At 45.7% G+C, this 26,320-nt stretch overlaps 3 protein-coding genes across 3 annotated transcripts in view; 1 reads left to right on the forward strand and 2 right to left on the reverse strand.

The window, feature by feature from the left end:
• Window positions 1–26,320, forward strand: part of CLCN6 (chloride voltage-gated channel 6) — a 73,797-nt gene that overhangs the window by 20,952 nt on the left and 26,525 nt on the right. Inside the window, exon 23 of the transcript XR_012583974.1 lies at window positions 19,270–19,413. The gene's annotated coding sequence lies outside the window, so the exon portion shown is untranslated. The remainder of the gene's footprint in view (window positions 1–19,269; window positions 19,414–26,320) is intronic.
• Window positions 5,938–10,447, reverse strand: LOC141732186 (natriuretic peptides A). The gene is made up of 3 exons (XM_074560741.1): window positions 8,333–10,447; window positions 6,412–6,697; window positions 5,938–6,163 (listed from the first exon to the last, which is right to left on the reverse strand). Exons 1-3 carry the CDS (start codon window positions 8,450–8,452, stop codon window positions 6,147–6,149), a joined length of 423 nt encoding a protein of 140 aa, XP_074416842.1. The 5' UTR covers window positions 8,453–10,447; the 3' UTR covers window positions 5,938–6,146.
• LOC141732216 (C-type natriuretic peptide 1-like) lies at window positions 19,639–21,156 on the reverse strand. Its single transcript, XM_074560795.1, has 2 exons — window positions 21,058–21,156; window positions 19,639–19,944 (listed from the first exon to the last, which is right to left on the reverse strand). Exons 1-2 carry the CDS (start codon window positions 21,154–21,156, stop codon window positions 19,639–19,641), a joined length of 405 nt encoding a protein of 134 aa, XP_074416896.1.

A 26,320-nucleotide genomic window follows, 5' to 3' on the forward strand; every position in this document is an offset into this window, starting at 1 on the left:
GGGAGCAGAGGGCGGCTGCGCCGAGCCGCGGCCGCGCCGGGTGTGAGGAGGGAACGAGGCTGCTCTTCTTGTCCAGGGTGCTGAACCGCCTTCCAGCGGCGCTGGGACACGCTCGGCCTCTTCAGCGTCCGCCAGCGCTTTTCAAATGCACTGTGTGAAAAAAAATCTCCTCGTGGCTGGAGTGAGATGGCAGTGAGTTCCACCACCGTCTGGGAAGGGAGGGGTATCAGTTTGTGAGGGTTAGACGTTGAGATCACTATTTAAAAGTAACCAGCATGTGCTTTTCAAATCAGGGTGCTGTAACAAAACTGCAGAAATAAAAGCACAAGCTGCTGTATGGGCCATGTGTGTTTAACACATGTTGTAGCGATTCTTAAGCATCTAGGAGCAGGAGAGTGGAACCCAGAGATACCAGTTTGAATAGATGAACATAGAAAACAATACTGTGATGAAGAACTCATGACTCTAACAGAGAAGACAGGACAACCCTGAGGGCCTTGCTGACTCCCCCAGCAGCCCCTTGATACTACAGAATATCCCTGTGGGGTGGCTGACTTCACACATCAATTTTATCCTTCTTTTTCTCTTCCCAATTTCCAGCATATCAGGCCTGACCCTAGCTGCCTTCTCACTATCTTCTGTTTTCTTAGAACTTCCCCAGCTTCTTTTTTTTATACAGGATTCTGCTGGTTTTTCAGGAGAATATTCAGAGTACGGGAAGGTCTTACAAATCCTCCTTCCTTCCTTCCTTCCTTCCCACATGGAAGGCCACAAACTGTGATTACAACTGTAAGCCTTTTTTTTTTTTTTTTTGGTCTTTTTTTTGTGGAAGTATATCACTTAGCAATAGAATCTGCTGTTAGGAAAACAAAATATAGGCATGGTATAACCTGTTTACAAAGGGCAAGTTGTACTGTTGAGAGGGGAACTGATGTGCTCAGGATTCTTTGAACTAGGAAGTCCAGTTGTAGAAATTCCTTTTGTTTTGTTCAAATAGGATGATGGGAGGCTGGCCTCAAACTATTACAAGTAATCAATGAAAAGGACCAAAGGCAGCAGCAGTTTCTTGTTGCCAGCAGTAAGGAACAAGAGGTTTCTTTCTGCCTTTTTGTGTCACTCTGGTGTTTTCCTTCTCACTGAAAGACTGATCTTGAGACTGCCTCTCTTTATATTTGCAATGATGGCAGGAATAAGACTCAAAGAACAAAGCCTACTGCATTCTATCACTTGCTCTGATAAATGATTGCGGATTGGAGCCAGCAGAAGATTCCCTTTTAAAGTTATTTGTCCATAGCAGCTGTCACTGGAGTGGCAATGGTTCAGCTCCAGCAAGGCATGACAGCACAGGGACATCTCGCTGTGAGGAACGTTCTTGATTTGTTTCAAGATATTTCACACTTCAAAGGTGTGAGAAAAGCACCAGAAAAGTTCCCCCTTCCGTTATCTCTCAGCAATGCCTCTGGACTCTTCCTTCTTTGGTGTGAAAATTGAGACAAGTGTTGGACAACTGGGTGCCAACTGTCTAATGGGAGCTGTACCTCCGGGTAAGCGTGCGAGAGACTCAGGGAGAGGCTGTTCTCAACACCGCAGAGTTGTCAACAAGCTTTCTGCTAAATTCTGAGCTGTGTGACCATGCTGCTGGTAGCTTCTGTCTTTGGGCATGGCGCCAGCGTGCTATCTCTGTAAAGAATTGCTGCCTTGGATGACTGGGACACACTCATCAAGCAGGTGTCAATCAGCAAAGACCTTTGGGGGCCAAGCTTCAGTGAAAGTGAATCAAGCACGCTGGATATGGCCAGATTGTTATGCAAATTGGCACAGCTCTACTCCTCCCTGCAGCAGCGGAGGATGTGCGCCCTATACTCCATATATGATTTCTTAGAGAAACAAAGCAGTGGTGACAGCTTCTCGTGGCATTCTTGCTTGCAGACTGGGATTTCAGTGAAACATTTCATCTAGTGGGAAGCTGGAAAGGGATAGTGCAGTGTCTGAGGGGGAAAGAAACCCTCAAATCTAATTTGCAAAAAAAACCCGTGCCAACCAAACCACTTTTCCAAATAAAGTTCATGCCTTACAGTGTGCATAAAGCATGCTAGTGTAATTACTGTATTTCAAAGTTCAAATGAAAGAAAGCTGCTGAATTATGCACTGTCAGTCAGGGTTACTGCCAGAAGCTATTAGGAAGTGAGTATGAAGTCTGGCATTGCAGGAGGTGGCAAATGTCATTAGAGCTGGACAGAGGGTCTTAGCCTGGTCCTTCTCTGATCTCGTCGGGATGTTTCTTCCTTTGCACGATGAGCATGACAGCACTTGGATACATGCTAGGTGCTGTGTTGTGGGGGGTTGATTGAGGTTTACAATACACTCTGATGCCTGACAGGATGCAGGAGGGCAGGATTTCAGGACCCTGCCCCGTGCTCAGTGCTGAATAGTTGCTTGGAACCTAACCTGCATTAGCTGTTTTTGACATCAGCTCTTACTTTGCAGTGATAGCTTTGTCCCAAAGGCATCCTGCAGTTAGACTGTTTCTGAATTGTTTACAATTACAAGCTACCCTGATTCCCTGTCTTGGGGCTGACTCACAGCACAGTTCCTAAAGGAAAACTCTGCGCTATTATTGACACGTCACCAACTTTACCTTCCCCTAGGGTAAGTTTCTGTAGAGGGCTTGAGATGTATCTTGGATAGGTGTGAGGACTTAGTTAGAATATGTTAATCTTCAGTTCATGCCCTCACAAGAGCCTGGTACTGCTTTTTTCTCCTCTAGTCCAGTCCCGTATTTTCCTCAAAAAAGTTCTAGGAGGATTAGTTTCCAAAATTTACAGGCACCAAAGACAGATCCGCTACAGACCTGAAGGAATCTAGCTCCTGTTTAGCTGTGGGTCTGTGCAGAACTGGCTACAGCCGGAAGAGAGCAGGGCCTAGTTAAAAGCAATACCTGCGTCCTTTCATGGATAGCATGTGCAGCTGTGCAAATCCACTGCGGTGACAGCAGCAGAAGAAGAAATAAAAGGCTGTCGAGTTAGCACCTGATGTGTATATGGGACAACAGGACTGTCCTTTTAGCCTTTGAGCCATGAACACAAGTCCAAGCTGTTCCAAAGTAAAGTAGAGCATGAACGTGTAATGCATCCCACGCTGTGGTAACTGCTTGTGCCGCTCTTGTTCCCCTGCTGTAAAGGTCAGCCTGCTGACCTTTGGTGAAGAACGTTAGTGGCACTTGCTGTTGGAACTGATGGGTCACAGTGTGTGTGGCTGTTCTGTGAAACAGATGATAAATGAATTAATTTGCTAGCTCACTCTGGGATCCTTCATTTCTGTACCTACAGGCTGAAATTCCCGGCCTCGCCGAACGCAAGTTTCTAGTGGAGCCTTTCATGTTTTCTAGATGCACTCTCTTGGCCACAGTTTTTCTGTAGCCTCTTTAGTAAGCAAGCAAGGCAGCTCTAGAGAGACGTTTAGCTTTCAGATGTCCTTGCTTTCTCCATAAGCTGTGGCTGCTTTTATCTGTGTGTTTCTTTGGGTCTGGCTGTTCCCAAGACTGCTCCCTGCTCTCTCTCATCCAGCTCTAGCAGCAGCAGTGGTAGCTCTGCTTGTCCTTGGGGGTGATGCTCTTTATCTGTAGAGCTGATCAGTGCTAAGTTTCTCTCATTCAGCTTTTCCAAGTGCTCGTTTCTGTGTGCAGTCCTATTCTGGCCTGACTGTGAGATTTCCCTGGGGGAGCTTTACAGCTCAGTGTGTTTATGGGAGTAGCAGTAAAAATCCAGCCAGAGAGATGCCTTTTTCCTAGATTGCCTACTCTCAATTAGGTTCTCCCAGACCGCAGGGTCTATTAGCATACTGTCTGCAAGCCAATACAGACTTGTTCCACCGCGAACTGGCTTGCTGTTAATACTGGACCCACCTGGCTTTGGGTCAAGCAGCGCCAACTCTTCTTGCGGTTTTTAGCACATTCCACTGAACTCATTAGTGTTTTGTGCCTTGCGGGGCTGACAGGGAGGGACAATTTACAGGGCCTTGATGTGTCTATGCAAGTTTTGCTTGACTGGGTAAAATTCGGCTCCAGCAAGGACTGTTACTGTTAGAGTATGAGGATTGTTTTTACTTTCCTTTAATAGCAGTGCATGGGAAGTCAGGCTGTTGCCGGTTGCCAGTATGGAGGGATCCACCTGTGTGTTCCCGTCTTGCTGCAGCGGGAAACAGGTGGCTGCAGGGGTGTGTTTGGAAAGCCTGTTTGAGAAGACAAAGCCCCATTGTCCCCACAAAGGGTGACTTCACACCACCTTGACTTGTGAAACTGCCTCTGAGTAAATGCTCAGCTTTTCACTGCAGAGATGTCTCATGGTAGCTGCTGGGAGTCTTGGCCTGGGAATCAGTTCTCCTGCCAGGGAAACCGATTTGGGCACTATTGCCCAGAGTATTTTATCTTTGGCTGGTGCTGCTGGAAGGAGAGGGTCTGACATGTGATTGTATCGCCCTAGGTGTTGTTTCCCATCAGAGTGGAGCAAAATGATTCCCTCAGAGTAGGCTTCTGCTCTTCTTCCCTAGGGAAGAATCACAAGGCCCAGCGTGGCAGGGAGCACGCAGGTGCCTCGGAGGTCATGTCAGCAGTACAGGGAGTCACTGGGAGGGCGGCTTATCAGCAATGTGATGTGTGACATAAGCCCTATTAAAGTGGTGCAGCAGCCCTAGCTGTGAAGAGGCATGTGCAGGAGCAGTGTGCCATTCAGCACTCAAACTTACGGTTTCACTGTAGCTATGGTTCCTGAGAGCCGTTGTCAGCAACTGCCATGGCTCTGGCACATCTGCCTCCCTGTAGCCTGTCTTGGCCAAGTATCGTTCCTCTCCCTATGTGCATTTGCATGAGCAAAGTCAGAATTAGACCTCTGTAGTTGAGTCCGTCCTGGTGCTGCTGTGTTCTTAAGCACTGAACAAGTTTTCCGGGGTGCTTGAGTAATGGATGCTGGGAATGAGGCGCAAAATTAGATGCTCAAAATAATAGAGTTTCCAGCAGTATGTGCAATCACAGGACAATTGCGTGGAGCCTGGGCTCAATGCCATTGCTGTGGCTGACTTGGGAATCCAAGCTGTTTGGTCCACAGGGTGCTAACTGAATGTGGTCTCGGCAATATAACCCTATTCGGCGGGGCAGGCGGGGAGAATGTGCTTTGGGCCAAATTCAGATCATAGCTGTGAATGCTAGCTACGAAGGCTTAAATGAATCTTTTAACAGACTTGCAGTGTTCCCAGTAACCGTGTTTAGAACAACTTTATGAGTGGCCATTCCCAGAAAGTGATAAACGGTATGTACTAGCTGCTTTGTAATTGGAGTGATCCCACCTGCCCTCACATGACAAATACCGTGATAGGATTCAAGCCCCTTGAGAATCCATCAAGAAACGTTGAGGATGAGCACCTCAGCCACATGCAGAGTGAGACAAGACACAGTTAATGATGTATCTTTCTATTGATGCTTGTAACTTTTATTTGGTTAGTGCTAGAAAGCATATACAATGAATTCCCTTTCCTCCCTCTGGTTATCTTCAAACTTGTGGAGTGTTATGATTTTTCTTATTTCTTTTCATGTAAATTTTGCTTGCATGAGGGATTTGTGGCAGTGGAGTGGCAATTCCCTTGACTGAATAATCTGTACCAGCAAAAGGACTCTCTTGTTACTGAAACCCTGTCTATAGGACTCATGTTGGTTTTTCAATGTTGAGCAAGCTTTTTTTTCCTGCTAATCTGTTATAATTTCTTAGCGCACAGGGAAAAACTCTAGTGAAAAACTCATTTTTGTTTTTATCGAGTTCATACTTTTGCAGTCTTGTGTAATTAAGATCCAGCCTTGTGGGTACCAGAGTACCAATAAAACATAGGATTTTGACTTTAGGAAAATACAAGAAATTTTAATACAACAGACAGGAGAGAGGTCCAGCATAGATGTCTAACGTGTTAGTTTTATTTAAAGATGGTTTCTTGGTGCTAGAGTAAGAAATGTTCTTTAAAAAACATCGAATAAATAAATAAATAAATAAATAAAAATAGGAATAACTTTCTGTTGAAGAGTTTAGAAAGCATCCGGCTTTCATCTTGGGAGGAACAGGTACTGTAAAGCATTCTTCAGAGTAGGGTATGGGGAGGTTGTCCTAATTCTTCCTGGAACCTGCAAGCCAAACATGACATAAGTGTTACTAGAAAGTGTTTCTCTCTCAGTGCATGCACCATTGTCAGCAGTGCTTTTACCTACAAACATCAATAGAAAAACCAATACTAGCTTAAATATTAGACTAAAATGAATTCCTTTCTCAAACTGTGTCTTATTAAAGACTTAAATGAGAACCTGCTCCTCCCTTGTCGCGTGACACAGATGTAGTCTGTTCTGTTCAGTGAAATGGCTTAGACGGGACTCACCGTTGCAACCCATCCCACTCAGGGAGCCGATTCTGTCAATTCTCCTCCCAAAGCAGCCAGAATCTCTCATCATCCTGGGCATCTGCAGCCCCCTCAGTCTCTTGAGGAAGGGGTCCCTGTAGGACAGAGGGGTGCTGGGTGCTAGCCTGGGTTCGGCCTTCTGGTCGTCGCTGTCATCTATGAGCTCTGGTGGGATCTCCTCCTGGGTTTTGGGGTCTTGCAGGTCAGGATTGGACTCCAGGGCTTCAATCATTGCAAACTTATCCTCCAGTCTCTCCAGCAGAGCCTACAAGAGAAGGATTAATTTCATGAAACTCAGAGTTTTGTGGTCATTTGCTAGCTCTTCCCATCATCCAACTCTGCATTCATCAGTGGTCCCATAGGCACCCCTAGGGAGACTGTCAGGTTGGATCCCAGGGTTGCTGGTGGTACGTGAGCTCTGCAGTAAATCCCTGTTCACATTCATTCCATCTATGGGTAGCTCCAGCTGAGAGCTGATTGAAGCCGCTTGCCACAGAAGTGTGTGTTACTGGCAAGGTTAGAAGAGCTCTTAGCGGAGGAAAAAAGCATGGTTCTGAGTTGCACAGGGAGATACTATTCAACCAACTGATGGTACACTGTCTCAAAGTACCTCTGAATCCATAGTCACTTCCATGTTCTCAGAAGTTGCCTGCAATGCTGCCTGCCAGCAGTTGGCTTTCTCTTCTTTTTTTAAAAATTTATTTATTTTTTGCTAAGATCATCTGCTTGCTTGTTACCCCAGGCTATTTCACTGAATGTCACTTGGTGAAGCTCTTGGCGTTTTCATTAGTCTGTGCTCCAGGAGTTCCAGGATTGTTGCTCCTTAAAGTAACATGCATCTCCCTGAAAATACCTGTATGCTAAATTTATGTCCTTATGTGACTTCTTCCTGGGTACCATTGTCTATAATTTTTAAAGCTTTGTGTAATAGGGATCAGATAACCTCCTCGAGGCCAGTTCAACCAATTAGAGGAATCTAATTGTTCATCTCTAGAAGCAGAGTGGAGAGAAGTGAGCCTTACAGCTTGCTTGACAGTGAATGCATTTGGAAGCCACAGTTCTCAGCTAGCTGCTGGAATGCTAGGAAAAGCCTACAGACGTGGGGCAGTTTTAGCTTTGGCTGACACTGTTTTAATCGTCTTAGGGAGTTTGTTTTCAGGGTCAGATGCTGCAAGAGGCTGATCACTGGTACCAGTCCACAAAAGTGTTTGAGCTTTCAGACTTCATCGTGCAAGACTGAGTCTTAAGCTTGTATTGTGCTGCAACAATGGATGTTCTCTATCATTTGTTAAAATATGCATGTGGTAATTTCATAGCTCTAGAAGCTTTTCTGGTTGAGTTGTACTAAATGATCATACTATTCCTCTAGCAACTTTCCTAAAAGTTTGACTTTGGGTGCTCTGCTTTACCTCCTCATCTCCCATCCACATGCAGCCAGTTCTCTTAAATCCACAAAGCTAGAGCCGTATGGCCATCCCGCTTCACTCTTCCTGCCATTTAGTGGGAGCTAAAACAGTAAGCTAAACAGCTGAACAGCAGCCCACCTGAAAGTTTTCTATTTGTTCTTATAGAGCTACTGTGATGATTTGTTCCCTCTCTGGGAGTTTGGTCCCAGGAACGTGGATGTTTAAGAGAAAAAGAACCAAAACCCCAAAGCAGACATACCACCACAGCATTGGAATTTTGTTTCCCACTGCTACCCAGGAGCTCAGGTGAAGCCAGCACTGGAAGATATTGCTCTATGGAGCTTCTTTGAACCCCTGTGAAGATCTGAGACTTTGTTCCCCCGGCATGCGATCGCTGATGTGGCTATCCAATTGTGCAAAAGAAAGGCAAAACAACAACCTCGCATTCCGCTAAGCACCCCAAAAGTTTAACCTTGCAAAAGAAGAGTCCTCACCTCCATGCTGGCCAGTTCTTTGGCAGGGCTGAGGCTGTAGATAGGGTTGGCTCTGCTGGACTGGAGTTGGATGAGCAGCAGCAAGAGGAAGCCACAGGAAAATGAGCCTTTAGTGTCCATGGCGCTGGGTTCGTTGGGAATAGGGAAGTTCAAGCTGTTTCTTCTGAGATGTCTCTTCAGGTCTCTCTCTTCCTTGTCCTATCCTCTGTCTTCCAAAGCTTGTCTTTTATACTCTTTGGGTGTGATCTCTGCTTCCTAGGTTATCGGTGGATTTATCTGGGGCACATTCCAGTCCCACTGCAGGCATGCAGCTCTGTCAAGGGAAGATTCCCTTTATTAGCTGTCATTAGGCAGCAGCTGCTGTTGCTGAGGAATGTATGTCACAAGTCAATGATTTCATGTCACTCCCCCTCCTCTTGATACCAGGCGCTGTGATTACATAGTCCAGTTGGAAATTCTTAGCAATTTTCTTTCAAGAGACCCCTATGGTCAGATTTACGGAGATGGGAAACAACCCTGAAACCGCTCTGAACTCCGCTCAGTTAGAAGCTTTCCATAGGGAAATTCCCTTTTACAGGGAAAACTATAGGCTTTTCAGATGGGTATTTGGTGGAGAGTAAAGGCTGAAGATAAATCTACTTTTAGGACACCTAAAGTATCGTGCACAATTTCCTTCTATATATGGAATATGCACAGCCACCGCATACCACGGAGTGTGCTGAAAATCCCAGGTTTGGGCCACTTCTCTTTTCCCATTGCTGTTGAGGTGATATCACCATTGAGACTTTGTATTTGTACGTTGCCAACAACAGAGACACCCTGATCTGCACCTCAATACAGACGATAACTTCTAGACTGACTGCAGGGAGACCGAGCACCTCCAGCCCCCCACGACAACTGACTTCGGCACTATTGAAAAACACTAGTCTTTATTAACTGCCAAACGTTTAAATCAATGGGATTTCTTTAAACATCGATGGTAAGGCTTGACCCTACATTAATAAATTTGAAGAAGAGACGGTCAGATTCAGGAGTAATCTTCTCGTACCGTCATACAAGAAAGCAACTTGCTCGGCGAGGACTTTAGATAGATTGCTTTCGGTGTTATTCAGCAAAGGTATCAGAATCTGGCCCCAAGGAAGAATGAATTTGTGTGTATGTGTGTTTTGGGAGGGGTTAAAATGCAACATTTAGTTTAATATATTAAAAAGTATTTATTTGTTTCTTTGAGAGCTGAAGTTTTCAAGATTAGTTGGCAGTTTTTAGCTTAAATGAGAAATTACGCAAATGCAGCTTTGCTGCAAATTCCCCTTCCCGCATTGTCTTTGTGTTTATAGTGCAACTAAAAATTAATCTTTTTACAGAACTGCAGGAGAGTTCTAAATCATGAAGCGTATTGCTTACCCTGCATTTTCTTAATGTTTGTTGTTAATCTAAATTGAAACAAGAATGAATATATGAGGAAGTTGAATATGTCGGTCTAGTAATAATGTGTTGACTTTTAATACAAATATAGATCTTGAAAGAATCTCCTGAGTACATTTGCTAAATAATAATAGAACGATAAAATATTTCTCACGTCTTAAATGTCTTAACATGGTGTTTGTGTACAAACATGTGAACACACTGTTCACATGATCCGCTACCAAAATTATACTAGAAAGGACATTCTCAAGGTTGTGAAGTCAAGCTCAAATGCTACTTTTTCCTAATACAGCCTGAAGTCAGCCCAACTCTGCGTGTGTTCTGATGAAGTCCTTTATTATAAGAGCACTCCCTATTTTTCCCCAATGTTTTCTTTTTTCAGTACATGGAGGCAGTACTAATTTTTTATATTATTGTGTGCCACAACACATTCTTATTTTGTGCAGTTCAAATTGTGCTTGAGAAAGAACTGAGATCCTGATAGTTTGTTTGGTTTTTGTTGTTGTTTTTTTTTAAATTAAGACTCCATATTGCAATATCTGTATAATGCACTGATTAGTTACAGGTATTCTCTTCCTGCTGCTCTTGGGTGTGTATGTGTTTGTCTGCACCAGGGTGTAACTTCATTTTGTAAACTGAGAAAGTGGGAAAAGATAAACCAGAATTATTTATTAATACTGACTGTCCAATTTAAGATAACTAGGATATGTTATTGTTTTATTTTTTGTTTCTGTCCTTTCACCCTCCCTACCCGCTAAGTATTCTCTAGTGCTGTCTCTGTGCAAAACCACTCTGTCGCTCGGTCTGCGTTTTGTCTGAGAGCTCAGTGCATCTGTAAAACAACCCTTGGGGCACAAACCCAGCAGCAAGAAACCGAGGAACACAGTATCAGTCACAGGTGTGAAATATTTAGCTTTGAGTGACCTGTCCCTGTGAAACAATCTAATATTCCAGGGCCGTATTCAATAACCTGGACCCAGAGATACTCCTTTCTTTTACTGCTTTGCTCATTTTCCTTCTTCTGTATTACACAGCAGATAAATGAGATGTAGGGTCCTGACTTCAGTCTTTGCAACACTTTTCTAAGAGAGGGAGATTTCTGTGCACTGTTTCGTGCCATATGTATAGAATTACGTAGGTGGGATAAAATGGCTGATTGTCACTGTGTCTGTTGTATTTTCAAAGCCAAATTCTGCCCTCCATTATCCATCTCGCAGTCCTGCCGAAGCAAATGGAGCGTAAAATGTCAAACTCAGCTCATCGTTGTTGAAACTGTAAAGCTCAGTTGTTTGTTTGCTTGTGGTATCTCAGTATCATCACCCTGGCACGATTAATATGAACTTTAGGCTTTATAGCCCAGCGATGCATAGTCAAGACCCAGGCATTGCCCATGCTCAGCTGGCCATTTGCCTAGTAAAAACCCTGCTGGGAATCTTTTAACAGGGCAGCAGATTCTTATAAAAAGCATATGGTGACTGGTTTTAGGGTTGGGAAATTGGCACATTTCCCCAGCATCCCAGGGTGTGGGGTAGGAGGTGTTGGGGACATGAGGCTCCATTAGAAAGCAGCTCAGAGCAGAGAGGGAGAGCACCAAGGGTACACTGCAGGGAGGAGGATGGCACAAGGACAGAGCTCAGCTGAGGGTGACGCTGCCCTTTCCCCAGCAGGTTGGTGAGGTGTCCTTGGTTTTCAGCCCTGTAGGGCTGACTGTAAGCCATGGGGCTGGTGTCATGTGGATTCCTTCTGGTGATAGCTCTGTCCTAGCTGACGCCCCTAACTGCTGCACATCCTTCCAGCAATGTCCGTTCTCCTATTGCCATAGCGCAGCTGAAGAGTGCTAGAGTTACGATCAGTGTGAGCTGATCGTAAAGATCTGTTGTAGTTCTGTTCTGAGGAGGAGGCTGGATTTGGATGCCTTTCATCTCACAGTGACTAAACCCTTTGACAAGACTGTGCTGTACCCCACGCAAGCTCTCTTTCTCTGCCTCGCAATTTGGTTAGATTAAGAAGGAAATGAAGAGACAAGGCCATCAGTGCGGGGAACAAAAGGGAAATGTAATCATGTCTGGTACAGGGCTTGCAGCATCATCAAGATCATAGTACAGGCCATACAGCAATTGAGGTAGTTAAGTTGCCTCACTTTTTCCAGGGGGGAGGAAACTTATTTTAATCCCAAACGTGGATTGTTTCTCTCGCTGATCGGCATGTATTGTCTCTGTGGTGTGGCTGCCCCTTCCTCTGCTGGTCTCCCCAGGCTCAGTGCAGGCAGCTCTCAGTTCCTTTGGAGGAGGGTATTGGGCAATGCCTGGAGCCTTTCTGCCCGTTTAGGGCTCCCTGCGCTTCACAGCCTTGTCTTGAGAGCGCTTTGCACAAGACCCGGGCAGAACAGGGAGGGGGCTTCGCTGAAGCCGAGTGCCGTAAGCTCGGGGAAGAGCCGCCCGTCCGAGCTGCCCCGGGCCGGGAAAGTCGGGCTGGGCAGGGGGGAGGCCGAGCCCCGGGCAGGCGGGGGGAGCCCCGGGCAGGGGGGAGGCCGAGCCCCGGGCAGGCCGGGGGAGCCCCGGGCAGGCGGGAGGAGCGGCGGGAGCCCGGCGGGGCCGGCGCTCGGGCTGCGGGGCGACTGGCGTCTGTCCCGGGTCCTGAACGCCGCCCGGCCGCCGCCAAGTGTATTTTTAAAGCGATGCAGCCCCTCCGTCCTTAGCGGCACCCTGTGCCGGTTCGCCGTGCCAAGCTTGGCGCTGATACCAGCGGCTTAGCCCGTGGGACAGGGACGCGTGTAGGACACTACCTGGAATTAACCCCAAGCCCGGTGCCCACCTCCTGCTCCTGGGAGGATTCGCAGCGTTTGCAAAGGCATCCCAGCTCACTGCCACCCTGACAGTGGCTCTCTAGTGCAGCGTGGAGGGTCACTGGAATGATCATTGTCCTGGAAAGATGCAACCACCATCCTTCCTGCTGCTGCGACCCTCCGGCAAAGGCTTGTGCGGGTCTGGTGGACTGTTCTGGCCAGGGTGGGGACTGACCCCTTAGTGCAGAGGGAGGGGAGAGCTCTTGCGGGGATTTGTGTATCCTCTGACCGTCTGCTACGCCGTGACCGAAAAAAACACTCACAAAAGGCAATGCAGGTTTTGTACGAAAGTTTATTGCTGCATACTCCACTCCCGCGGGGGCTCCGGGGGGAAGTCTGGCTGGCTGGCTGCTGGACACCGGCCTGGAGGCTCAGGAAGCGCTTGGGAGCCGGTCCCGGCTTCAGCTTCTCCCTCTCCTCCAGAAACCTGGCAGAGAAGGGGAGAGAGCTGCCGGGGGAGCCGCTCCGAGGCTTTCAGCCAGGGACAGCGGCCGCTCTCAGCGGCTGCCCCGGCCACCTCTCCGGCCTCCCCCGCCTCCCTGCACCGCGGGCTGCCGCGGGCTCTAACCCGGGACCTACGGGCTTTGTACTGGTTGCATCCCAGCCCCGTCTGCGCTCCGATCCTCTCCATCCTCGTCCCAAAGCAGCCGGAGAAGCGCCTCCGTCTGTAGGAGGAGAGGAGGGTCCTCCATTGGTTCTGCCCCTCCGCCGGCTGGGGAGGGCTGGGCGCCGGGTACGGGGCAGCCGGCGGGCCGCTCTCCGCCCCCGGCAGGTCCCACTCGGAGCCGCCGTCCTCAGCCCCGGCCACCGGTTCGTCTTCCAGGCCCGGTTCCCCTTCCTCCTCCCGGAGCTGCCCCAGCGCCTTCAGGAGGTCCTGGAGAGGGAAGGAGAGGGGAGGAGAGACGGCCGTGCGGGGGGACAGGGAGCCCCGCTTCGCCCCGGCGGGACGGGTAGGGGTGGGAGCCCCGTCCCGTCCCGGCCCCGGTACCTGCAGGGACCGCAGCTCCGCATCGTGCTCGCCGTCGGCCGGCTGCGCTCCTGCCCACGGCAGGACAAGCAGCAGCAGCGAGGCCCCGCAGCACAGACCTGGGAGCTGCATCCTATCCTATCCTATCCTATCCTATCCTATCCTATCCTATCCTATCCTATCCTATCCTATCCTAGCTCGGCACCCTGTTGCTGCTTTGCCCATGGATACCTCTCCTTATATCCCCACTCTCTGCCCGGAGGGAGCTCAGCTGCCTCCCGCCAGATCCCCGCAGGAGCCGGAGTGCCACACTCTGCCCTGCAGCTTCGATAAGGGAACTGGTTATAACTGGCCCCACAGGTGACCCTCCAGGTAAGGGGAGTCCCCTGAGTGCAGCAAATCCTCCAGAGGAAGAGAACTGCCCCGAGTCGTCTCCTCCCCTCCTGGCAGCACTCATTTTCCCAGTGATTTTCTCCCCCTCCGCTCTCCGTCACTGTTAGGTAGGAGTTGATGCAGTGAAGGGACCTTGCACTTTCTGCCTGTTTGCTGTTCCTCACATCTGCAGGCACACAGGAGCTGTGAGCTGGCACAAGCAGGGGGTTGATTTCCCCTCAAGGGGATAAGGGATGGATCATTTCTCCTCCATGGGGGAGAGAAGTAGGGGGAACTGGAAATTTTCTTCTATCTGCAGCAGCTCCTAACAGATTTTTCTTCTCTGTATGCATATTTTTATGCTATGCGAATAGACCATGTCCTGACATTTGGGTTCAGGAGATTTTCCTTCCTTGCGAGTTCATGTGATGATGGTTCTTGCCTTCCTCTGGCATTGCTGGCAGACCCTTCCCCTCTATAGCTAAGAGGCACTAACTTTTTAGTGGCCTAAGCGTGCCTTGAGCGATGGTGTAGCTGACCACTGTGCTATAAACATTACTTGCTCTGCAACCATGCCTTGGCTTCAGCAGCGAATCAATCACCACCCTCTCCTCATACCCCACCATCTTTCTCATAAATGATGGTGTGTCCTGTCCCTCACAGCTTGGGTTGGGGCAAGAAATTCCTATGGAACAAATGTTGTTTCCAGAAAGCCCAGGCACCTTGCTCAAAGAAAGAGATTTTCTAGACCTTTGGATTTATGCTCTGCAGATAAAAGTGTCAGAATTACCAATTTGGTGACTGTAACAGGCAGCCTGTTTGTATGGAACTTTCTCTTATTTCGCCTCAGAGCTTTGCAGCAGTTTCTGCAAAGTAACTTTCAGTAAAACTTTCACCTTCTTTCCTGTGTGAGTGGCAAATTTCAACTACAAATGAGTACAATTTCCTCTGGTCCCGGGGTGCAAATCAAGATGACCCTGTTAGATCCTTACAGAACAAAAGGCAGAACCTATTGATATCCTGTGGGTAGAGCAGCAGACAGGGTCCTTTCAATCACCGCCTGGGTAATGTTAAAGCAATTGCACAAAGTCTCTGCCTTCTGGCCTCCTCGTTTGCTTAGCCAGTATACTCATACATTTCTCTGATTTCACTTGATATGCAGTGATTTCTGCTTGGGCCTTTAATGCAGAGACTGTCCTAAAGCTCAGCAAAGCCAAAGAAAGCCTTTTGTCTAAGTTTAGAGGGTTTTGAACCAAGCTGTTGTGGTCTTACTATTACTAGGTGCTGTATGAACAAGCAACAACATGTATTATGTTTTTACATTTCCTTCCCCCATTGTCTTGTCTTTCTGTTCCACAAGTCTACCTACAGCTGACATAATTTATCTTAGATTGGAAGCAAACAGGTAATATCAGCCGGGGTGGGACAACGATCTCTGCGTCCAGCAGTTTTAACAGTTGGCAAGTGGTTTTGTTTAAGGCATCACAGCAATGAAGAATCTGGCAGAGAAATGAAGTGTGTGTTTTGAAAGTACGGTACAGAAGGAAGGAAGCTCGCATCAGGTGGGAGTGTTATGTTGATAGAGAAGAACAGCAAGATAGCTGAGGTGAGGATGTGCATCGTCCTCAGTTTTGCGTGTAGTAAAGACAGACAGGAGTGGAAAGGGATAAAGCAGTGACTGTACAGGATCTGTGTGATGACCAAGGGAAATAAGTACAACTTGGCCCTCTAATAATAAACTAGGCAGACTTGAGCCTTGGATGAGACCAAATCTTGATTGCTTCCTAACATCACTTATAAACAGGTACTCCAAAACCAGACACATTTGAGAAAAATATCTGTATGTTCCTTTCTGTGTAGGAGTAGTTTTATTGTAGGCTTTTCTCATCAGCAACTTCTGTAATCCTAGTCTGTAAATTCATGCTGTTTAGTGGAGATGGAAATGACACAGCTAGAGATGAGCTTCCTCCATCTGACTGGCATGCTAACTTCAAAGGTTAGCTTTGATTATTTAAATGCTAATAGAACTCACCAAATTACCTAAAGTACAAACACACCTGGCTTTGGTCCTAGGGATCTAATTAGGGAGCCTTTTATGTGAAATAAATTGTTCTTGCTTTCTGAAAAGTGGCTTTTTAAAATGTTCACACAAAACGCCAGGTGATGGGATGGCACATTACCAGCTCAGCCTCTGTGGAGTTGGAGCTCTTATCTGTTTCTTACTCATCTTCTGTAGGATTCTGTTCACAAGTGCTCACAGCTCAGTCTTCAATCTCCTCTGACCTCTGTTATTTTATCTGCAAATAATTTCAGTGACCCACAGTTTATGTTAGTGTAGCTGAGTTTGGAAAAAGGCTGAGGATGTCCAGGAAACTAACTCCAGTACCACTTACCCTTCATTGGATTTTCAGTGTATTCAGTGTTGAAATTTCAACATCAGGAAGCTTTTATGCCTATGAGAATGTGCCTGCTCCTAGGGTTACTGAGAGCTGGGAGCAAACTCTCAGACCCAGGATTATTAGGAAGGAGGCTGTAACCTTCACGTTAGCACCAACTGTCACAAGATACTAGCTCTTCATTTTTTGACTCCCTGTAGGCTGGGTGGATTAACCGTTCCACCATATAGGTTGCACCTGGGCCAGGCCTGGGGCTAGCATACCTGAGGACGGACTCTATTTAAGAGAGCTGGATGCTTCGTGTCAGGCTCCCACAAGTAAGCATGTTTGCATCTTCTTAGCATAAGTAAATTGTTGTGTTTTGAGGGAAAAGAAGTTAAAATCTCTTCCTAACTGTATGAAGGTATGTTAAGTTAGAACAATGAATCAGAAATCTCTTTGCTCATGTTTGTGTAGGGCAGAGGTCTTTGTATGATGGAAACTGCAGCCCGGGAGAGTGTTATCTGTATGGCCCAACAAGAGTCCAGACTTCCAGGAGAACTTGTCCATGGATTACTGTGCAGTCTATGGGGCTCTATCTAGAAAAGCTGTTCATACTGATCAGGCTGCAGTGTTAGTTTTAAGACATGCATAGCCTGTCTGTTGATACATGAATTATGCTGATTACTGCTTCACTCTTTCATCCTCCATTCTTCACTTTAATTCTTCATCTGACTGGTGAAATGCATCATTTTATTATTGTTTTGCTTAGGAAAGGCAACACAGAATATAATAAATTCATTACATGGACTATTCCATTATTCGAGAGCCTGTACTGAGGGGTGGCTATGTAAGTGATGAGACCATTCCTTACCAGTGTCTGTCTGTTTAGGGCATTTTCACTGTTGCTGCTGCGTTGTTCTCAAAGTTAACTTAAACAGAGTAAGTAGCAAACAGCATAAGACCTAATAAAGACTGTTAACCAGAGAAGCCTTCAGGATACGTTGTTGATTTTCCTGCTCAGGATTTGTGTTGATAGCCTCATAACTACTGGTCTGAGGAGAGAAAGATTCTGGAGGATGGAGTAGCCATAGACAGGTAGAATTAGTGGTAATTTCTAAATGTGCAAGAGAGATTGAAAGAATAAAAGATTGCAAGAAAATAGAGAAGCTGTTGGTACCTTGTGCAAGGGGAGGGTATCTCCATTAACAAATCATTCTGTGCTTTCTGGTCTCAGATAGTCAGCTCTGAAGCGTAGAATCACATGTTTAGGAGCTGCTTGTTGTGATGTTATTCCCAGAGCAAGTCTGTGGCTTCAGGGTGGAAACTATATATTGCAAATAGCAGGAGAGAACAACAAAGCTGTCTCTAGTTTGGTTCTGAATAGCTCCCCAATGAGTCCTGGGTTGCCTTCGTTATATGGGAATTGTGGTTAGAAGGAGCAGAACTAAATCATAGAGTTTAAGTCATTGAGGCAGACCCAGAAACTGGATCTGTAGCTGCTCTGTGCAAACAGGCTTTCTTAATGAGAGCTGAGCTGCCAGAGATTCAGAGCGCATGCAGCTAGAAGGCTGCTGATGAACTTGCTTTGCATAGATGTTTGTGCTCCATGTTGCAGTTTATATCCAGGGGTCCTGTTAGGAATAGGTTCATTACCAGAATATTTTCTTCCAGGATCATCTGTCTTGTGGGCAAGAAAATGGGAGGAGTACAACTGTGTAGCCCATCTGTCCACTCCAAGCAAAAGGCTGGAAGTGAACAGCTGTGCCTTCATTTGTGACCGTCAGCGAAGACATTTGTGTGAGCAGCCTTATGGACTTCCATGGAGCTGCTTGCAGAGTTCAGCTCTCAGCAGCGTCGGGACAGCACAGTCATGGTCTTGGCAAACCAGCCTTCATACAGAATTCCTTTGGCTCAGGATGTTTGCCAAGTAGCTCTTCTCCCATTTGTTCATAGTTAGATTCAGTGAATACTGGTCAGATACACATATTTTTTATACAATCTTGATTTTTTTTGTTGAAAAATACTTTGCGCTATCTGGATCTGCCTGTGGAAGAGTACGTGGCCTTTAACTTTCTTTAAAGTAGGTAGCATTTTTTTTGTACAAGGTAAGATATACTAGTAAGAAACGAGTGTTTTCCTCTGTCAGTGGCAGATCCAAATGCAGAGTAACAGCTTTCTACTGATGTCAGCTAAGACAGCTACCCTTTTAGTTCAAATTGTGGTGGTCAAAGACTTGGGGCTTTGTGTCCTGGTTTCTGATGGCTTTTGTGAAGATGGCTATGTCAGTCTTCTTCCTGTTATACTTAGGTTTAGATAGTAGCATCAACTTCAGAAAGGTTCCTTTGGTAAAAAGAAGGGCTTATTTGATTGGGGGTTTTTTTGGTTTTTTTTTGTTTTTTGTTTTTTTTTTTTAAAGCGCCTAAGAAGTCCTTTTTACCAGAAAGCAGCCCTCTGAAGTGCTTCTGAATTCTAGCGGATTGTGTCTAACTGCAAACTGGGGCACTGTTTCAGTCAGGAATGATGCATGAAAGAATCACAGCAAAGGCTTGAAGCAAATTCACCAAATTATGGAAAACAGTTTATTATCTGTGACATAATGAGACTTGTTTATTTATACATTTAATACACAAACAGTACAAATGGCTTTTGTAATTGAAATTCAGATAGATGTTCACAAATTATTACTCCGATACAAATAGACAGTACAGCAATGGTGTGTTCTACTGGCCGAGTAATTCAGGGGATGGGTGGGGTGCAATTCACTCAGTACGTCGTGCAGTAGATGGATTGGTGGAGCCGATGTGAATAAGGGCTGAATATCTCTCTGAAAGGCAAGAGATCCTTTGAAACCTCAAAGTCAGTCCTGTCAAGAAAGCAGAAGAATAAGTAAAAGAAAGAGAAGTGGACAGGATTTCACACATGGAAATTAACTGATTTCTTACTGTTCTAGGGCCAGGTTCAGCTCCACTGTTCTGCTCAGAGTTTCTTTGGATTGACACAAGCATCCCTGGGGAGCTGATGAAAATCTCTCTGATCTGGCTTCTGTGACAAGATGAAACACATACAGCTGACTTGGAGGAAGGAGTGAAAGCAGGTAAAGCAGAGATGTGGCGTCCATAGGTTTTAAGTATACGTCTGATGACAGTGAGTTTTGAGGAGGGTAAAATTAGTAAACTGTGTTTGCGATAGGAGGGTAAAAGTAACTTTTAGGCACCATTTCCTTAAAGCTGAATTCAATCTGTTCTTCTGCATACCAATGCAAGTTATACACAAACACAAAGACCATCTGCCTCTGGCTTTCTCTTACCATAGTAAGCAGTTAGCATCCCAGTCCACTCAGTGACCCGATTCTGTCCAGCTTGACACCAAAACAGCCCCTGGAGAGGCCCTTTTTGCTTCTACCTTGGTATCTACGGGGTAATTTTAGGAGATCGCTGAAGAACCTCTGGACAGCACTATCACCTGTGGACACGCTCTCAGGCTGGTCCCTGGTGTTTTGGGTCCACTGGAATTCAGGGTCTTGCTGGTCAAAGGCACCTGTTGGGATCATGTCATCTTGCTCACGGTCCCTCTCTTCTGAGAGCAGGGGATGCTCCAGGTCCTCATCTAACAGTCTGGACAGACTCTGAAAAAAGGGAAAGACGGTGAGGGAGGAGAGGAGAAAAAGAAGGGGTTCTGGGAACTCTCATTATTTTCTTATAAGCCATGCTCAGTGCCAAGTTTGGAGAAACTTATTTTGAACATTTATCAAAAGATGAAAGTACTTGAAGTGATTTCTGAAGCTGATGATGCTTATCTTTAGTTTCTTCTGGCTCACCAAGCTGCTTTGAGCTAACACTGTATGCTCTCTCAAAACGCTCTAAAGCTCTATGCTGTTACCATATTCTAAAGTTCTGAGCTGACAAACTGATGGTTAAGTCTTTCCTGGAGCTGGGGATCTGGGGTTTGGGCTAAATTGTGAAAGAAAATGAAAGAGGCTTGGTCAAGAGTGAATAAAGAACAAGAAAAAATGGTTGATACCTTGGAATAATAAGAGAAATTATGTGATGACAGGAGACATGCTGAAATTGATGCTAGAAGGATTGTATATTTCTTTACAGATTGGGAGGCTACTTCATATTTGGGAATACCAGATCCCTGGTTAGGTAGCTGAAATGTGTTTTCCTAATGACTTGGAATTCCCGCACACGCGAAAACACACACACACACACTCTCTCTCTCTCTCTCTCTCTCTCTTTTTCTCCTGTTCTACCTCTGGGACTCACAAGCAGTCCCTGCTTTACTGAGCTGAGGAGGAGATCATGCAGGTACAACCCATTAATTCCTTTTTCAGGTTAAACCGAGGGCTTCGGGGAGGAGCATGCAGGTGACTGCTCTAGGGCTCTAGAGAAGAGTCCTTCCAGAAAAATTTCTTTTACTCGAAAAGCTTATTGCTTTACTCAGTCCCAGGATGACCCTAAATCTGCAATCCCCAAAATGACCCCACAGGAAAAAAAAAAAAAACATTTCCCTTTCAACTGCCTTGTGTGATCAGAAATTTAAATCCAGTAATCGATGACTCTAGTTTCCCTCCATTTAATAACTGTGTCTGCCCACCTCAGGGTTCCTGCTGCTGTGATCTATTTGAATGTCTCCTACTGCTTTAGCTGGGGTTGGAAGAAATGGAATTAATCTGAAGTGTCCAAGTCCTAAAGAAGTACCAGCTTCTTTCAGTTCTAATGAGCAGCCAGTCACTTACCTGTAAGCTGGAAGTGGGCCTGGCCCTTGCCTGGTTTTGACTGACAATAAGCAGCAGAAGGAATCCAGGACAAAAAAGAAGTTTCAGGTTCATCTTCATGTTTTGGTGTCTCTGATTCCTCTTCCCCTTCAGTCTCTCCAGTTCAGGGTTTCTCTGTGTCTCCAGCTACCAGCCTTTATATCTTCCTCCAACCCCTCCCAAGTCTACCTTTTGAGTTCCTGCCAGTGCAAGGATTGGTTTGAGGTTCTGATCTGTTTTCCCAGGAGGAGGAGGGAGGAAATAGTTCTCTTTTCTAATGGCGAATAAAAGGAGCATTTTACACTTAGGCAATGCAGCATCATTCTGTTGCTGTGGATCTGAAGGTCCCTGCAGCCTGCTGTCTTGGTGCCGCTTACGTACGTCAGTTTGCTTAGCGCAGTATTCCTTGGGTTGACTGCTAAACCTTTCCTTTCCATCCAGAGAAAAATAATTGTGAGAAAAGTATAAAGTGAGACAGGAAGCAAATTATATCCACTACGCATTCACCTGGCTCCTTTGTCACAGTGAAGTACCAAATCAGAGGGATGGGGGTCTCATAAAACATGCTGTGTCAAAGCAAGGTGTTATTACCTAACATAATAATATGGCATTGGTAACCTATGAGATGAAAGAGTGTTATTTGGAAAAGGGAAATCCCAAGTCCTAAAAACATGCCCAGTTGCGTTAATTACTGGCCTGAATGACAGGGAGGGTGGCTGAAACCAGGCTAACAGGCACAGAAAGCTTCTGCATGGCTTAAGCTGAGGAAGGAATTCCTGTTCTCCCCTGGATCCAGATTAAAACATTTCCTCTATGTGTTCTTTCTCAGGTTTTCATACACAACTTGTATTAAATCTGAAAGTAGTCTGAAAGGAAGCACAGCTTTTCTTTGCAACATGTACAGGGACATTAAAGAGCTGCAGGAGCAGAATGTGTGTTTGGTGTACGCTTTTTTTCTTTTTCCTTTTTTTTCTTTTTCCTTTTTTTTCTTTTTCCTTTTTTTTCTTTTTCCTTTTTTTCTTTTTCCTTTTTTCTTTTTCCTTTTTTTCTTTTTCCTTTTTTCTTTTTCCTTTTTTCTTTTTCCTTTTTTCTTTTTCCTTTTTTTCTTTTTCCTTTTTTTCTTTTTCCTTTTTTCTTTTTCCTTTTTTCTTTTTCCTTTTTTCTTTTTCCTTTTTTCTTTTTCCTTTTTTCTTTTTCCTTTTTTTCTTTTTCCTTTTTTTCTTTTTCCTTTTTCTCTCTCTTCCTTTTTCTCTCTCTTCCTTTTTCTCTCTCTTCCTTTTTCTCTCTCTTCCTTTTTCTCTCTCTTCCTTTTTCTCTCTCTTCCTTTTTCTCTCTCTTCCTTTTTCTCTCTCTTCCTTTTTCTCTCTCTTCCATGAATTGAAGCACCAGCTTCAAACAAAATTAACTCAGTCAAGTGTTAGGGGGAGCAGAAGAAACTGATTCAGTTCTCAGCCAGGGTCTCGAGGGTATTTAAATTACTGCTGTTGGCCAGACCTCCCTCTACTGTAAAAGCCCCTGGGAGATATGTTGGTGCCCTAATGAAGATGTGTGCAGATAAACGATTCTCCGAACACCTCGTCTATTCTAATGAGTGTTTTACTAGGTTCCATACCCAGCAATGACCCTTTTCCTGTTTTGTGGGCATTGGGGAAGAGCAGGGATAAAATCTGTTAAGTTGCATCTTTTGTAGGGGCTTGATATTTGGCCCCACTGAAAAATGGAAATGCTCTTGAGTAAGCAATAACACGTCTTGATCTTTCACTGCATTTTTACACACATGTGATGCAGAAAGCTAAAGGCCATTAAGCTGAATCTGTATGGAGTAAATGGAAATGAAGGACCATCTGGCACTTTTCATCTCATCTTTGAGGTTAAGAGTCTTGTTGGTACTGAAAGCTTGGAAAAAATGATTCTGTGATGTGCCAGCAGGTTTAATATTTTCAGCCTTTTTTCATCTGCAGATCAGTTTAAGACACAATTGTTGTGTGTTTCTAGAAATGGGTATTCTAAGGAGGCAGCTTATGAACATCCTCTGGGACAGAAAGGGAGGTCTGATGTTATTGCATTGTTGGGATTTCTTTGTTGGTGGTGTTGATTAAAACCACATTTGACCTGAATCTTACTAGAAAATGAAATCATCATTTCAGAGGTTTGAGGTGTGTACTTTGCAGTGTAACAAGACAGTAAGAGAAGATCAGGACAGTTTGGGGCTCATCTCTTCTCTGAAAAAGCCCTAGGGTTGGTTTGTTGGTTTGACTGGCTTGTCTGCATACGTGTGGATAATAAATTTTCTTCACCTCAAGATATTTGAACTGATTTTGGGGGACTTCTCAATTGTGTCTCTGGTAACTGTTGGAAATATATACACTGGCACAGTCCTCATCTATGACTACGTTGGTAAAATCAGAATAATTACAGTTGGAAATGACTTCTGGAGGTCTGTGGTACAATCTTGTGCTAAAAGCAGAGCCAATTTAGATCAAATTGCTCAGTGCCTTGTCAAGTTAAGTTTTGAAAATCTTCAAGAAAAAATTACTTCCTAATATCTAGTTATAATTTTCCTTGTTGTAATGTGTGTCGTTGCCTCTCATCCTAATGCTGTGCAGCTGGATACTGTCCTTAAGCAGAACAAAAGTATGTTCTGTATCCCAAAACAATGACACTCAATGTGAGTGCTGCATAACCTTGACAACGAGGACAGCTTCAGTCCGTCTAGTCAACAGCTGGGATCAAATCAGATTTAGTGCAGTGGAAAGAAGTAGTTAGAAAAAGTAAGTCATCCAGCAAAAGTCTTTGCTTTTACATTCTGGATCTCCTCAGGGTTTAGAGTAGCATCAAAAATCAGTATCTGAATATTCACAGCAATTTCAAAAATTGCCATTAGAGACTTCCACAACAAACTTCAGTCTACAAGAAGGGAGGAACCCCTGAGGACAGCAGAAAATATCTGGGAGATAGGAAATGGCTTTGTGCCCATTTCTGAGATGATTTGAGTCTTCATTTGTATGGCGATTCCTCCATATAGTGTGGAAGGAACTATCAAGTTGCTCATCTCCAACAGTAAATTGTTTCCTAGCTTACCGAGATATTTCTCCTGTACCAGCAGAGATATTATTTCGTATTAAAAGAGTAGAGTTAGGGCATACTGTTCCTCTGGGAATATATCTGCCTCATCTCTACAGGCTGCTGTGAGGAAGGTGAGCTCTGAAGTTGATAGTGTGTGGCATGCTTAGACAGGTACCGTTAGAGCACTGCTGCAGTAACTCATTATCCTCCTTCTCTTCCCTAGCTCAGTGACCCCTTTCGGCTTCCCCCTCCTTCCCCCTGGCTCAGGCCAGCATTTCCTGGCTCACTGCAGCTGGCTGAAAGGGCAGTGACGTGTTTGGAGCACTTTTGTCAAAGTCGGATCGCCAAGTCCTTGATGGAAGCTGGCACCAGGGGCCCCTCATTACAAGACATTAACATTTAGCTGTGGTATCCAAGCATTTGCCCAGTTGTCCCCCTCCCTTGCCCTCTCCTGAGTGGTCTAGCGGCTGAGCTGAGGCAGGTTCAGTGCACAGCATCATCATGAGCCCAGGCTTGGCTGGTAATTACCCAGCTGCGGGTGCTCTGCTTGCTCTTCTGGCACTTTTTTGCCTCTACTTAGGTTATGTGCTGACAGCAAGGCCTTGCTGGAGGAGGGAGCACAGGGGGATCTGCAGCAGCCATTGTCTCTGCAGAAAAACAGACACAACTGGCACAACTCGCCTGCTGTAAAGCTGGAATGTGTCCACTGGGTCTGCACCAGCGCAATCCAGAGAAGAATTTGGTCCCTACCTCAGGGATGGCTGGGACTGTGTACTGGGAGGAACTCTGGTCTCCTGGTGTCTGTGGTAGCCCATCTGGGGGCAGTAAGCCAAACCTTCACGACTGGGTGACTCAGAAGGGACTTCCCTTGTGGGCTGGTCATGCCACTGCACACATTTCCTCGCTCCTCTTCCTGTCCAACAGCACTTTCTGTGGAGCTGTAAAGGCCAGTAAGAGGATAGATTCAGTGCAGACCCCACTCTTCTGGAGTCCCAAGAATGCATTTTGCCTTTGCCTGATCTGTTCTGCTCTCACTAACGCTCACTGATCTCTTTTGATAGGGGTGACAAGGGGTATTTTCTTCTGTAGCCCTTTGGGACAAGAAGAGGCATAGGCCACCCGAGGACAAGGAGGGCAGCAGGCTGGCATTCAGTAGCAGGTTGTAGGTGGCTTTGGAGCATTGGGTTTTGATGGCAAAATTTTAACATTAGGTTTGTCAGGCACATTTTATCACATTCTGCTGACACTAATGAAGCCCAGCAGGGAAGGAGCAGTGAGGGAGGGGGTGAAATAGCTGGAGATTGTGCTCAGTGCCAGTCAAATGGCTGTCTCAGTGTGGTCTGTGGCTCGATGCTGCTTGCTGGGAGAGTACTTGGGCCCAATTCTGATCTCTGCCGCAGCAGGGTTGGAAGCAAAGAGGCCGTGTGGGATTTCTGTATCTGGCCTCTAGCAGCCATGATCAGTCTGACTTCTCTCGTTATCCCCCTGTGCTGGCACTTGGATGGCATGAGGGAGAGAAGTGCAACATCCACTGATTCATTGGTGGTGTTCCTGGCTCCCTTTGCAATGATTCATCTCCCAAAGGAGTTTTTCCTTCATGCATGAGGGCATTTTTAGGTCCTGCTGTGTGGTTTGATGCTAAAGATCCGTGACTTTGCTCTGTGCTAGTCTTGCTGACGTTTATAACAATTTTGCTGTAAATTCTTTTGACATCTAGAGGCAAGCTGGTTTTCCCGAGGTACTTTAAACACACAGAGTCCACTTGCCTGTGGTTCAGCACTCTTCAGCGAATGGTATCCTCAACTCTCAAAGGAAAAAGTGGAGAAGGAATGGATCAAGTTATAGATGCAAACAATAGTCATAGAGCAGTGTAAAGCAGATGAAATAAATGTGAAAACTGCTGGAGAGCTGCCGTGAAAACCACAGGGGGCTTTTACAGGTTGTAGTGCTGGAGAAGATTCTCAGATTAATCATGGTAGGGTGATGGGAAGAAAGGAGGAGTTTTGTATTAGACAAATGTGAGAAGTAAGTGGGGAATGAAGGCTAGGCAAACGCTGTAGGGTCAGCTGAAATAAAATTCAGGATTTTTGGAGACACTAGTAAAATGGATCCTGAAACAACCAGAAAATGAGCTGAGGTGTTTGGAGCAATGGCACAAGAATTCTGTTTGGTGCCTGGT

Source organism: Larus michahellis, chromosome 16 (assembly GCF_964199755.1).
Source record: "Larus michahellis chromosome 16, bLarMic1.1, whole genome shotgun sequence".
Taxonomy (NCBI): Eukaryota; Metazoa; Chordata; class Aves; order Charadriiformes; family Laridae; genus Larus; species Larus michahellis.

Coding starts and splice junctions, on each gene's coding strand:
- LOC141732186 (XM_074560741.1), bottom strand. CDS start 8,452: ATGGACACTAAAGGCTCATTTTCCTGTGGCTTCCTCTTGCTGCTGCTC. Junction 6,698..8,332: donor AAGAACTGGCCAGCATGGAG/GTGAGGACTCTT, acceptor CTTCTCTTGTAG/GCTCTGCTGGAGAGACTGGA.
- LOC141732216 (XM_074560795.1), bottom strand. CDS start 21,156: ATGAAGATGAACCTGAAACTTCTTTTTTGTCCTGGATTCCTTCTGCTG. Junction 19,945..21,057: donor GGCCCACTTCCAGCTTACAG/GTAAGTGACTGG, acceptor CCCTTTTTTCAG/AGTCTGTCCAGACTGTTAGA.